We start from the raw sequence: 13888 nt of genomic DNA on the forward strand, positions 1-13888 counted from the left end.
AATAAGATTTATGAAAATCCTGATTTTCCTTCAGGTGCAAAATTGTAAGTTTTAGTTCCATTACTGCAGTAGTTAGGTAACTCACAATGCATTATGTTAAATTAATACTAAGAATGCAGTCTTAAACTATACAGTGCCAAGACAGAAAATAATTTGCCCCCTTTCTGAAGTCGTTTATCATTTACATGTCACTTATTTAGAGTTTTAAACAAAATATATCACAGACAAGCTAGGTAAACAACACAGCCATTGAGATGTTGGGAGTGAACCTCCTCTCAGGCTATTATTTTTGTCTTCTTGCAAAATTCAATTACAGTTGATAAATACTTAATTGTTCATTGTGTATTTTTTGTTGGCTGGCCACTTTGGAAAAGATTCACTTTTATTATATAACATCCTATAATAGCTCTTACTGTGGTTTGTTGAAGTTCCAGAGCTTTAGAAATGGCTTTTTATCTCTTTCAAAACAAATATATTTATATAACCTTTCTTATTTTTTTTTTAGCCAAAATTTTTATTTGACCTTTCAGCCAAATTCACATTGCTAAAACTGGGCTGTATAGTAGAGACAGGGCAAAACAGGCAATTGCTAAAAGTGCCTGAGCAGTAGCAGCACTAACGAAATGACTGGCTGACATAAGATATTCAGCTACTACAGAGAAGATTTAACATTCTACAAATAATAACACCACAATTATCGACTGCACAGTCAACATAAGTCATATAAAACAAATATCCTTATGCTCTTTACTAAGTTTAGTTCATGCAACAGGCGAAACTGAGAAAAGTTAACTTCCAAGGGGATTTACTTATTTACCTGTCATTCCCCTAATGACGAGAAGTATTAGCTTTTTTCTCTCCAAATATGATATCACTGCATATCACTGATAACAGTGTGCTTTCTGTGACGGTTATTGGGCTATGATGAATGAGAGGGGCGGACACAAACGCAGAGATGAATTAAAGTAAATATATTTATTGATAACAGGCTAACAGGACCTAAGCTAAATACTAACTGCTAAATGCTAATGCTAATAAATATTAAACAAACAAAGATAAATGCTAATGCTAATAAATATTAAACAAACAAAGATAAATGCTAAACCAATCAAAACATAAATTTACTAAGCTAAACAATAAACATGAACCTAAACCCTAAGCTAAGCTAATAACATGGAACAAGACAGAACTAGACAAGGCTAACAAGGATAAACAGAACTAAGGCTAACAGACAAGGACTAAGGTACAATCTAACAAATGGGATTAGGCTAACAAACAGGAACAGGCTAACAAACAGGATCAGGCTAACAAACAATGGTACAATGGCAAATAAGACATGAGAACAAACAAACCAACATACCGAATAAGACGGACAGGAGCAAGGAACAAGGCAGAACAGAGTTCAGAAGGTACTTCAGACAGGTAGCAGAATCTTACAATAAACAGAGTCACGAGAAAGCTCCAAACCAAACTGACAGAGTCACAGGAAATCAAACAGAGTAACCAGAATAGTTCCCCAAGTTTGTTCTCCGGCTTCCCTCTTAAATAAGGGGCAGCTGGAGCTAATTAGTCCAGGGAACCAATCATGTACGAACAGTGTGCTCCCGGAGAGGTGGGTGTGGCACCTAAATGAGTTCCACAGAAGCTCCAATTGTGACAGTAGCCCCCCTGTACGCACGACTCCTGACAAAAATGAGGTCCTGGACCCTGAGGGGCAAATTCAAAGTAATTCAAAAAGTTCCGAGGCAGGCATGACAAAAGTGCTGGAATGCAGGACAGGAGACTAAAAATGCTGCCTGTGAGCGCAGACAAGAGACATGAAGCGCCTTTAGGGGGCGCCGATGAGGAGCCTGAGGCACCAACTTGAGGTGCCGACTGGAGACCTGAAGCGCCATCTGTGGGCGCCAACAAGAGACCAGCAGCGCCGTTGGAGGGCGCAGACAAGAGACCAGCAACGCTGTTGATGGCCGCCAACAAGAGACCAAAAGCGCCGTCGGAGGGTGCCGACGAGAGACCAGAAACGCCATCGGGGGACGCCGACAACAGACCAGAAGTGCCATCGGGTGGCGCTGACATGAGAACTAGAGCGCCCTCTAGGGGCAACATCTTGGAGCACAGCACCAGCTGCGATGCGTCGGGGGTCAGCTGCATGGAGCCTGGCAAAGAGGCGTCGGGAGTCAGCTGCGTGGGCCTGGTGAAGAGGCGTTGGGAGTCAGCTGCGTGGACCCTGGAGAAGAGGCGTCGGGATTCAGCTGCAAGGACCCTTGAGAAGAGACGTCCGGAGTCAGCTGCATGGACCCTGGAGAGTAGGTGTCCGGATTCAGCTGCGAGTACCCTTGAGAAGAGACGTCCGGAGTCAGCTGCATGGACCCTGGAGAGGCATCTGGAATCAGCTGCGAGAACCCTGGAGAAACTTCTAGAATCAGCTGCTTGGACCCTGGAGAGGCGTCCTGAATCAGCTGCAAGGACCCTGGAGAGGCGTCCGGAATCAGCTGCGAGGACCCTGGAGAGGCATCCGGAATCAGCCGCGAGAACACTGGAGAAACTTCATGAATCAGCCGAGAGAACAGTGGAGAAACTTCATGAATCAGCTGCGAGGACCCTGGAGAGGCGTCCGGAATTAGCTGCGAGGACCCTGGAGAAACTTCGTGAATCAGCTGCTAGAAACCTGAAGAGGCGTCCAGAATCAGCTGCGAGAACACTGGAGAGGCGTTCGGAATCAGCTGCAAGGACCCTGGAGAGGCGTCCAGAATCAGCTGCTTGGAGCCTGGTGAGGCGTCTTGAATCAGCTGCTTGGAGCCTGGTGACGGCAGCAGCAGAGCACAGGGAGAACTGTCTGTAGTAGACGAGGATTTGAGCCATGTTGAGTTGCATGTAGTCTGCAACGGGTTTCTTAAGTATTTAACCCAACTTAGAGATAACTTAGACTTGGTAGACTCTGACTGTGATTGGAGGACCCGAGACTACAAACAGATTCTTTTTGGAACCCTGATCTGCTGACTTACACTTAGGACTGACAGAGACAGATGAACATGGAACAGGACTACCAGAATGCAATACAGGAACTGGATTAGTCAAACCAGAACTCATGGGACCTGACAAAAAAAAACAGGATGAATTTGGACATACAGACTTGGACAAGATAGGACAGACTGACCGACAGAACAAACTTGATCACACAAACCAAGACTAATGGAATCAGACAAAGAGACAGGATAGATCTGGACCGACGGACAAGGAACAGGCAAGACCAACGGGCTGACGGAATTAACTGGACTTGACACAGTTGCTGGACGAACTTGAACTGGTGAACATGACATGGACTGAACTGGCAGAGGACGGACATGGAACAGGAGCCGGCGAACAAACAGAAGGACCCCCGGAGCCCTTGGGGTCATTACAAAGCACAGGAATAATCAAATGATCCTGAGTGGCTCCTAACATAGACGTGGGACGGTCACGAGCAATGTTAGCGGGCACTGGCACCCGGACATTTATGTTACGGTTATTGGACTATGACGGATGAGAGGGGCGGACACAAACACAGAAATGAATTAAAGTAAATATATTTATTGATAAAGACAAAGGAAAGGTTACCACAAGACAAGACAAGCTAACAGGACCTAAGCTAAATACTAACTGCTAAATGCTAATGCTAATAAATATTAAACAAAGATAAATGCTAATGCTAATAAATATTAAACAAACAAAGATAAATGCTAAACCAATCAAAACATAAATTAAAAGCTAAACAATAAACATGAACCTAAACCCTAAGCTAAGCTAATAACATGGAACAAGACAGAACTAGACAAGGCTAACAAGGATAAACAGAACTAAGGCTAACAGACAAGGACTAAGGTACAATCTAACAAACGGGATTAGGCTAACAAACAGGAACAGGCTAACAAACAGGATCAGGCTAACAAACAGGAACAATGGCAAATAACACATGAGCAGAACAAACAAACCAACAGACCGGATAAGACGGACAGGAGCAAGGAACAAGGCAGAACAGAGTTCAGAAGGTACTTCAGACAGGTAGCAGAATCTTACAACAAACAGTCACGAGAAAGCTCCAAACCAAACTGACAAGAGTCACAGGAAATCAAACAGAGTTAACAGAATAGTTCCCCAAGTTTGTTCTCTTGCAAAATATTGAGAAATACTTTTTTCAGGTGCCTTTTTGGAAGTATACGACTGACTGTAGTTCACCTGGGTGAAGGGGGAGTAGAAAAAAGCCACACATGCTAAAATGTGTCTGCCTACCTTCTGAGACAATTATTCTTTGTAATATTTTGTTAATACAATAAATTCATTTATGCATGTCTGTTTTACCAACATTTTATCCTATTCAGGGTCGTGCTGATTACAATTTACAGGGCAGAAGATAGGAAACACCCTGGACAGGTTGCCAGTCCAACAGGGCGTTAATACAGTAATGCAAAGAAAAAAAAATTACATCAGATTTTGGTATAAATAATTGACATGGACTACTATCAGTATTTTTAACTGGTCATAAATACACACCAAAACATTTTTTTCTGATCATCATATGGAATACTCTTTTTTTTCCATTATTATTTTCTACCAGAATCTTTATATACCACATCTGTAGTGTATCTCTAAACATATATGATTAATGAATTGTTTAAATAGCTGCAATAGGAAATTAAAAACATAAAAATGTTTCTCTCCTATCCTGTCTCGTGTGTTTTGCATACACGTTATATTTCACACTTAAGCTCTCTTAAAGCAAACTACTGACTAATGTTTTCAGAAACTGAAACCCAAAATTGCAGAGATACAGAGAGCCCCGAAAAATTTCACACATACTCAAATGCACTAAATTCTCAGCCCAAATGCTCCAGAACAAATGTGTGTAAATGCCCAGTGTGCAAAAAGGATAGTTTATCAATAAATGTTTTAGATATTCATATTATTACATTTAGTTATTATTGAATAACAATTTACACTAACAGAATAAGAATATTAGTCTTATAAAAGCTTTTAGTTTTTACGTTTTGAACAATTACTTTGTCAATCATTCTTGTTTTACAGATGCAGTGAATAGTAGACATCAGGTAGCAAAATGCTGCAATATTCCTTCACACAGGAAATGGCACTCATATAAGCATTTTATTTTAGCATAAAATTGAATAAAAGGCTCAAACTCAAAAACAGCATAACTAACCTTAACTAGTAAAACAAAAAGCAATAAGCAAAACTAACAGCATATAGAATGTGAATGTCATTTGTTTATCTGATGAATGTAGATGGTGGTGAGTGGTATCATTTTATTTTTTATTCACAAAATAAAAATACAGTGTACACACATCTGTTCAAAACTATACGGAGGTAATGTTGTGAAGATCAAATGAAAACAATATTGAATAATAAATTACATTTACAACAGCAACAGCATTTGGTACATACTTTTTGAAAATATTGCTAATAGTCTAGAAATAAATATTCAGTGCTTAACTGGTCCCCCAATTTCAATCTATAAAATCTTTAAACAGCTATTTTATCTCTTTGCACCCTCATTTCCATCCTCAGCTTTGTGTTACACTCATTTTTTTTTTTTCTAAACACCTCTTCCACATTGAATCAGACTCCCTCAGTTCTTTCTTTAGTCTTCCCTCACTGGGTCTTACTCCTCTCCCTTTCACGGTCAGCCAGGTCGATGGCAGCCATGTTGTGAGAGGCCGTGATGAGGTGGAGGACGCTGATACCAGATTTTAGCAGACATACCACACCACACACTCCCAACAGCCACTGTAGCCACACTACACAAAAACATTTGAGAAAGTTCACAATAACCTGGACTGATATGTAAAATATAGTAAATAATACACTACATTGCCAAAGTGCATGGACACGAGACCCTTACATGCATAAAGTATTTGCGTATTGAACATTCTATTATTTGAAAGCCATGGCCTTTGCTGCTACAACAGCCTTTATTCCTCTATGATGGACATACAGTAGTAATAGTAAAATAGAAGTGTTAATAGTTTATTTTTGTCAATTAACAAAATGCAAAGTGAATAAACAAAAGAGAAATCAAAATCGAATCAATAATTGGTGTGACAAAGCTTTGCCTTCAAAACAGCATCAATTCTTCTAGGTACACATGCACAAAGTCAGGGATTTTGTAGGATTATAGTCAGGTGTATGAGTAACCAATTACACCAAAGCTGATAGTGATCATTTTCATAAGTAGGTTGAAACACGGTCTTAAACTGAAACAGAAACAGCTGTGTAGAAGGCCTAAACTGGACAAGGAACAGCCAAACTCTGCTACCAATGTGAGGTTGTGGAAAACAGTTTCATGTCACAGGTCATACACCATGGCAAGACCGAGCACAGCAACAAGACACAAGGTAGTTACTGCATCAGCAAGGTCTCTCCCAGGCTAAGATTTTAAAGCAGACTGGGGTTTCAAGATGTGCTGTTTAAATTCTTTTGAAGAAGCGCAAAAAACAGGCAATGTTGAGGAACAAAGATGCAGTGGTCGGCCAAGGAAACTCAGATGAAAGTCATCATGCTTACTTCCCTTCGAAATTGGAAGATGTCCTGCAGTGCCATCAGCTCAGAACAAGCAGAGACCAGTGGGACCCAGGTACACCCATCTACTATTCAGAAAAGTCTGGCCAAAGGTGGTCTTAATGGAAGAATTGCAGCAAAAAAGCCATACCTTTGACAAGGAAAGAAGGCCAAGCGGACTCAACTATGCATGAAAACATAGGGACTAGGGTGCAGAAAAATGGCAGCAGGTGCTCTGAAGTGATAAGTCAAAATTTTGGCTTTAACAGAAGGCAGTTTGTTCGCTGAAGGGCTACAGAGCAGTACAATAATGAGTGTAAAGCATGGTGAAGGTTCCTTGCAAGTTTGGGGCTACATGGAGATGAGGATTAGGTCAGGATTGATGGTGTCCTCAATGCTGAGAAATTCAGGCAGATACTTATTTATACGCAATACCATCAGGAAGGTGTCTGATTGGCTCCAGATGTATTCTGCAGCAGGACAACGAACCCAAACATACAGCCACTGTCATTAAGAATTATCTTTAGCATAAAGAAAAACAAGGAGTCCTGGATCTCAACATCATCGAGTCTGTCTGGGATTACATGAAGAGACAGAAAGATTTGAGCAAGTTTACATCCACAGAATATCTGTGGTTAGTTCTCCAAGATGTTTGGAACAACCTCCAAAATGAGTTCCTTCAAAAACTGTGTGCAAGTATACCTTAAAGAACTGATGCTGTTTTGAAGGCAAAGAGTGGTCACATCAGCTATTTGATTTTGGTTTTACTTTCATTCACAAAAAATGTGTTAATTGACAAAAAAACTATTGACACTTTTATTTTTGAAAGTATTCTTAATTTGCAGCATTTTACCACAGCTGCCTAACACTTTTGCACAGTACTGTATGCACATGACAAATTAAAGGAAAACACATAACACATAAAACTACACATAAAAGACACATGCATACTATTCTGTGTCATGTGTAACAAGACTAAACTGACTCAATCAACATTATTTTGGAAAATATAAAAGTGTGCTCAATGTAAATAACAGCTGTGGAAACAAGTAATGTAGTATGATTAGTCATCCTTCAAAATGTTCTAGACAAGTTAGCAATTGCATGTGATGTACACCAAGAAAACAGTACAGGCCCATGCAGTAATGTTTTGCAGGATGGGGTAGACTTGTCCTCCTAAAGGTAAGGGCCACTGCACATCTGTATAATATTTTTGTCCTGATGAGATTGGTCTCTTCCATGACAATAATGTCCTCATCCACATCACACAAAGTCTTGCTGAATGGTTTTACGAATATTAAAAATATTACATGGTCTTTACAGTTACAATAAATCAACCTAATTAAGCACTTTGTTTTGTCTTGACATGCTAAACAGCGCTTTTCACAAGAATTATGGAACCAGTTTGTCTAGAATAATAACAGAACAGAACTGAGACTTACCCTGGGGTTCCTCAATAAAGTGCATCACATAGAGAAGACAGTAAAACAGCTCATTTCCCGCACACATAAAAAAGAGTACAGGCTACAGAAAAACACAACAATTAACAATTATTTGTGAAAATGTGTTTAAATATTAAAATTATGCCATATGGATGGAAACAAGCTTGTGTATTTTGTAATTACTCTTGAGGTGTAATAAATCCTGAGAACTGGGTTGCCAGACAGGTCGATGGTCTTGTGACTGGTTGCTCCCTTTATCACAGAGCTAGGAAAGAAAGATGAGCAAAAAGGTAAAATGGTAAAATACATCTGACTAATTCCAATAAAATGGTTTTAAATTGAGACAGCTCAGGTTGGTCCACATTAGCCTTGCTATCATTTTAAACCAGCATCCAATATGTTAAGTATATTTGTGTTTGTATATTTAAAATATGCAAGTAAGCATACACTTTTTAAAAGGGCATTGATGCCTGAGGCCATAAAGTTATTTAAGTCTGTGGCATACTTTGGCTTACTACACACAACCAAGTAATCAGGCACATATCTATGTCCAATTACAAAGATTAGAAAAGGTGTGTGACTTACCTGTGCAGGTGCAGCCAGTGACTGGCCACATCCAAACACATACTAAGCTGAAACAGGAAGGTGTAAGATGGGTACAGAAGAGCCAGGTTCACCAACAGACACATGGTGGCACAACGATCAGTTAACATGTCCAGCATGGCGCCAAATTTAGTGCCTGCAAGAAAAGTGTGTATGCAAAAACACCCAGTAAATCAAAATATTGAAGTTCTATTTTATTTTCATTTATTACTGATGACTAGAAAATAGACTTTACTCTCATAGACCTGTCCAGAATGGTCCATTATTACCTTGATTAAGGGCTCGGGCTGCATGTCCATCAAAGGCATCAAGAAGTGCACTTAGTAGGTAACAGAACACCGCTGGTCCAGGACAGCATGGCATCAAGTAGAAGGACAACAAGGCCAGGACAATTCGAGCATAGCCTAAAAGACAAAGTAAACAACGCATAGAAATATTAGAAATGACTAGAAATGTTTAAATAGTATTCCTACCTCACTATGTTATACAGTGAATTCAGAAAGTATTCAGACCCCTTGACTTGCGCACTTAGTGCTGTAAATTTTATTTTGAATGTACATTATTGCAATGCATCAATCTACACAATCTACACGTCCCCATAAAGTAAAAAACCCCCCACATATTTAAACCTTTATAAAGTTGGCCATCCAATCAAACTGGGCATCTGTACAAGAAGAACCTTGGTCAGAGAGAAAAGAAAGACAGCAAATTTAAAGAGCTTCAAAAGACCTGAACAAAGACAGGAGAACCTGCTGGTACTGACATTTATCATTTATCAGCAGCACTCCATAAATCAGGGCAGTGATAGCTCAGTGGTTAAGGTACTGGACTAGTAAACAGAAGGTTGCCGGTTCAAGCCCCGCCACCACCAAGTTGTCACTGTTGGGTCCCTGAGCAAGGCCCTTAACCCTAAATTGCTCATCGTGTTCAGCTCATTGTGTAAGTCGCTTTGGATAAAAGCGTCGGCTAAATGCTGAAAATGTAAATGTAAATAAATCAAGACCTTTATTGAAGAGGTGCAAAATGAAAACCACTGTTGAATTTGAGTTTGCTGAATAGCTTGTAAAGCACTCAAGGAACTTGAGGAAAGCATTTCTCTTGAGTGTGATGTGCCAGTTAAACTCTCTAAACTGAATAGCAAGCACCATGTCCAGCAAAAACATGCTATGCACAATAACTGGCTAATACCAAGGTAGTGGCAGCATCTCAGCAATCTCACCTCATCAATTCTCAGCCAGACTGGCTGCATTTAGCCATCTCTCAATTCTAACCAACAATTGGTCATTGTTAGTCATATTACATTGCTAAAAAGTGTTCTGTTATTGTTTTGGTGTAACAACTGGTTTCCATACTTCATCTGGCAGTCAAAATGTTGATAACAAGAAAACAGTCAAGAACATGTATGAAAATGTGATTATACATACTTTATTGTTAATGCGTAACTGGGTCAAAAGTAGCTTTATTCATGAAACAAGGCAAACAAGATGAAGCATCAGCATACAGTGTACTCTTAAAATGTAGGTGGATACAATAGCCTAAAAGCTACAAATATCCTTTACTTTAGTAATTACGCTTTTGTTTTAATTACATCTGTATTATTGTAAACACTGCATTACAATGCTGTAGCCATTTTAATATTTACAAAGGATCATACCATTTCATTAAGAAAAAAAGCAAACGAAAATAAAATGCTTCGGGTTCAATACATACGACTTGCCCACTGAATACCTCCAAAATGGCAGCGTACCCACAATCCACTTCAGTTTTATGTCACCTGTCAAAGAGCTATTTCTGAGTACTGTCTAAGTACTGGCCTAATTTTAATATAAAGACAACAAATGTAAGCGCAAAATACAGCTTTTAAATGATCATTCCAGTTAATCAATATAAAGATTTACTTATAACCTATTTCACCCATGTGAAAAAGTAATTGCCCCTAAACCTTAAAACTAATTGTGCCACCATTGGCAGTAACAACTGCAAAGATACATTAGCAACATTTGCAAAACAACTTGCAAAGAGTTTTTTGTGGAAAACATGATGTTAAAAAATCCTAATAAACAATAAACAATGATGTTCTTTCAGCTTTATCTCAATAGTTCACAGAACACTATCCCAAAAGTCTTGGGGCCTTTTAGATGTTTTTGACATATGCAAGATAAGCCTTTGTGTTTACTTTGGACCACAATAAGAAAAGCATTGGGCAAAAATGTCATCCGTGGAAGTATTGTAAGGTGCCTTTGCCAATGCTTTTGCCCAATGCTTTTCTTATTGTGGTATTATGTACACTGGGTTCTTTTGTTGGCTCCTGTATGACTCGTTGATGCATTATTAGTGACATTTTGGTAGGCCGGCCATTCCTGGAAAAGTTCACCACTCCTCCAATCTTTCTACATTTGTGGATAATAAACTGCTGTGGTGTGCTGGAGTCCCAGTCCATTAATATTACAGTAATAAATGGTTACACATTAAACCGCTTTTTAATAAAACCACACATTAAGGGAAACGCATTATATTTGAACCTCACAGTAAGGAATCCGTATCGCTATGGAACTTTATATTAATGTAACAATATTCCAATAAAAGTCTCAGATAAATGGGACTGCATTCTTATAGAAACTTACAGCTAGCAAAAACAGGTAAAGAAGCTAGCTAGCTGCTTTTTCCGCTACTCATTACATCCTGTCAGCCGTGTCGAGGTTATCACGACTAGTCGCTAAGCTGCTTCTGGTACATTTTTATTACAAACCCCGATCTAATTGCAACTTTCCCCTTTCTGGCTAACAGCATATTATTTTTTTCTTAATAGCAACAATATCTACTTACCAATCAAATTAGGGACAAACAAAAAGATGTTTTCCTCGGCCATCTGTGTGCCTGGAATAAAACAGACTCTTGACTTTTGCTTATTTGGGGTCTTCTCTCCGCTCTACGACTGCGAAGCGTAGATACTGACGTCATATTTCCGGCTCTACGAAGCTTATACGCTTAAAGGGAACACTTACATTAGGCCTTCGCCACACTCCCATACTAAATAGTATAAGCGAAATAAAAACAAGCCCTACTTTTGTGTCATACTATGTAGTACGCGAGTACGCGACTGTGAACATACCCTTTAATTTGCAGACGTTTCATCTTGAAAACAACAAAGGCAGCAATCACATCATTGCACATCTGCATAACATAGCCGCCATTATATAAAACAGCTTTATCATTTCATTAGAAAGAGTAATTAGTTGACCTTTATAAAGCACTTTGTTTTGTTTTATGTATACGTATTAAAAAGAGATGCTTGCTTTTTGCTCAGCAAGCCTCTAGACAGAATGTTGACTATAATCAAAACCTTATTCACAATTTATGTAAACTACTTTGCATTAAGTATGCTGTCAATAAAATACACATAAACAGAAAAGATGTGGCCCAATCATAAAAAAGCAGTGTTCATAATTTTAATATTTTGTCAATTTACCGTCTTCACATTAAAGTAAACCTAAATGTAAAAGCAAGGACAAATAAAACTGTTGAAAATGCAGTAATTGTTGATAGAATAACATTTGAACAAGAACTTGGTTTGATTACAAGCACCAATAGTATGATAAAAGAGCATTTGGTTTTGTTTACATCACCAGTACATCATGGAGTTACACCCAGTTACATCCTGTCTGGTTGGCAGAGTTCAATTATCAGTTTATTTATTAGGATTTTAACGTCACATTTTGCACTTTGGTTATATTCATGACAAGAAGTTAAAGGTTACACTTTATTAGTTCTAGACTGCTGAACTACTTGAGGGACTTTGTAACTATGTTGCACTTTTTCTATGTAATAAAAGGCATTGTTTTATACTTTTTTTAAATGGCACAAAGTATGGCAGTTCACAGACCAGTCATGGACCAAGGGCTGTAGTCATTTTCCTATGATGTCATATTTTTAGGATGTTTACATAATATGAATTGTTATTTCCTGAATTTTTGGAGAAATAAAGTAAAACAAAAGTAAAACAAAACTAAGAAACTCAGCTAGTAAACTATGGTTGGATTTTGCTTCCACAGCAAACCTTGCCATTCTCTAGTTTAAGTAGACAGCATTTTTTAATACGATACTATAAAAAGTTAGTAAGTGCATGTTATTGCTCAGCCTAAGTGCTTAGTAAAGAGTTGGCAATAGAAGTTTGTTTCACCACTTGGGTGCTGGTACATACAAGAGCCTTGATGCGTGTCTTCAAGAGAAAATCCAGTTATTTTATGGATGCAGAAAATGACCTTGTGAACCTGGCCTTGAAAACTCAATCTTCTTATGGATGCAGAAAATATCATTGTGAACCTGAAAGAGATTCCCCAGATTCCCTTGTGTGGGTGATTATCTTATGAAACACCTGATGAATCTATTTAAAGATATTATACAAATATTTACCTGCAATGGGCAAAAGTGAAATAAATGGTATATTTTTATCTTTAAGTAAAGAAAATAGCCTTAATGTTGTTATTTGGCAATAATATTTATTTTGAAAAAAAAATCTTCAGTGATTGACAGACATCCTCTAGTTTGTTTTTGGATGCAGTTTTTAATGCATCAGACACACAACCCAATACAGTTAATCTGACAAGTCATACTATAACCAGTATATTTTACTGTAAATATTTGCACAAACAAAATATATGCAAAATGAAACCACTGTTTTTTCTTTTATTACTTGTTAATGGATTCTGTACAAGTTCTATAATCCATTTAATGTGTTTTTCTGCTTTTTAAACCTAAACAGTTTGGCCTTGTTTTAACACTTCTAAAAACAACTTTTCGGCACCTTTCTGAATAAGCTTTTACATACACACATCCTTTGATGTCTTACATTATCATGCGTGTATATACACACATGCACATATTCAGTCAGACAGTTTTTCCAGACATTCTCCTAACCAGTCCCAAATCTAAGCCTCAGGCTTGGCATCATCAACTCCAGAACTGACACCAAAAACAATCCAGCATGTTTTGCTGTAAGCAGTAAAATGGAGTAAACTGAGCTAAAGCGGCAATGACTGATTTAAGTGTTTTCCTCCTTCTGCTAAGGTAAACAAACAGATACGGAAAAAAATGTGGTGAAGCCAGGCAGAGGTGTGCACTGGAAGAGAGAGAGAGAGAGAGAGAGAGAGAGAGAGAGTTCAAGTAAAAGCGGGTACCTGCAAAGAGCTGGCAGTGAGGAGGCCACTTTAGTTTACACACAGAGAGCTATGCAATACATTTTGATCATTAGTGTAAACAAGTTGATGTTGGAAATAGAAACACACACAGGTGGA

General features: G+C 38.5%; 1 protein-coding gene across 1 annotated transcript; it reads right to left on the minus strand.

Moving 5' to 3' along the window:
* Nucleotides 1-5109: 5109 nt before the first annotated feature.
* cdipt (CDP-diacylglycerol--inositol 3-phosphatidyltransferase (phosphatidylinositol synthase)) lies at nucleotides 5110-11513 on the minus strand. The gene is made up of 6 exons (XM_063018889.1): nucleotides 11421-11513; nucleotides 8864-8998; nucleotides 8577-8730; nucleotides 8175-8256; nucleotides 7992-8073; nucleotides 5110-5789 (listed from the first exon to the last, which is right to left on the minus strand). The coding sequence occupies exons 1-6, from the start codon at nucleotides 11461-11463 to the stop codon at nucleotides 5644-5646; spliced, it is 642 nt and encodes a 213-aa protein (XP_062874959.1). The 5' UTR covers nucleotides 11464-11513; the 3' UTR covers nucleotides 5110-5643.
* Nucleotides 11514-13888: the final 2375 nt, after the last annotated feature.

The sequence above is a fragment of the Trichomycterus rosablanca genome, chromosome 22 (assembly GCF_030014385.1).
Source record: "Trichomycterus rosablanca isolate fTriRos1 chromosome 22, fTriRos1.hap1, whole genome shotgun sequence".
In the NCBI taxonomy this organism is placed as follows: Eukaryota; Metazoa; Chordata; class Actinopteri; order Siluriformes; family Trichomycteridae; genus Trichomycterus; species Trichomycterus rosablanca.

Coding starts and splice junctions, on each gene's coding strand:
- cdipt (XM_063018889.1), bottom strand. CDS start 11,463: ATGGCCGAGGAAAACATCTTTTTGTTTGTCCCTAATTTGATTG. Junction 8,731..8,863: donor AGCCCGAGCCCTTAATCAAG/GTAATAATGGAC, acceptor CTTTTCTTGCAG/GCACTAAATTTGGCGCCATG. Junction 8,257..8,576: donor CACTGGCTGCACCTGCACAG/GTAAGTCACACA, acceptor TTTCTTTCCTAG/CTCTGTGATAAAGGGAGCAA.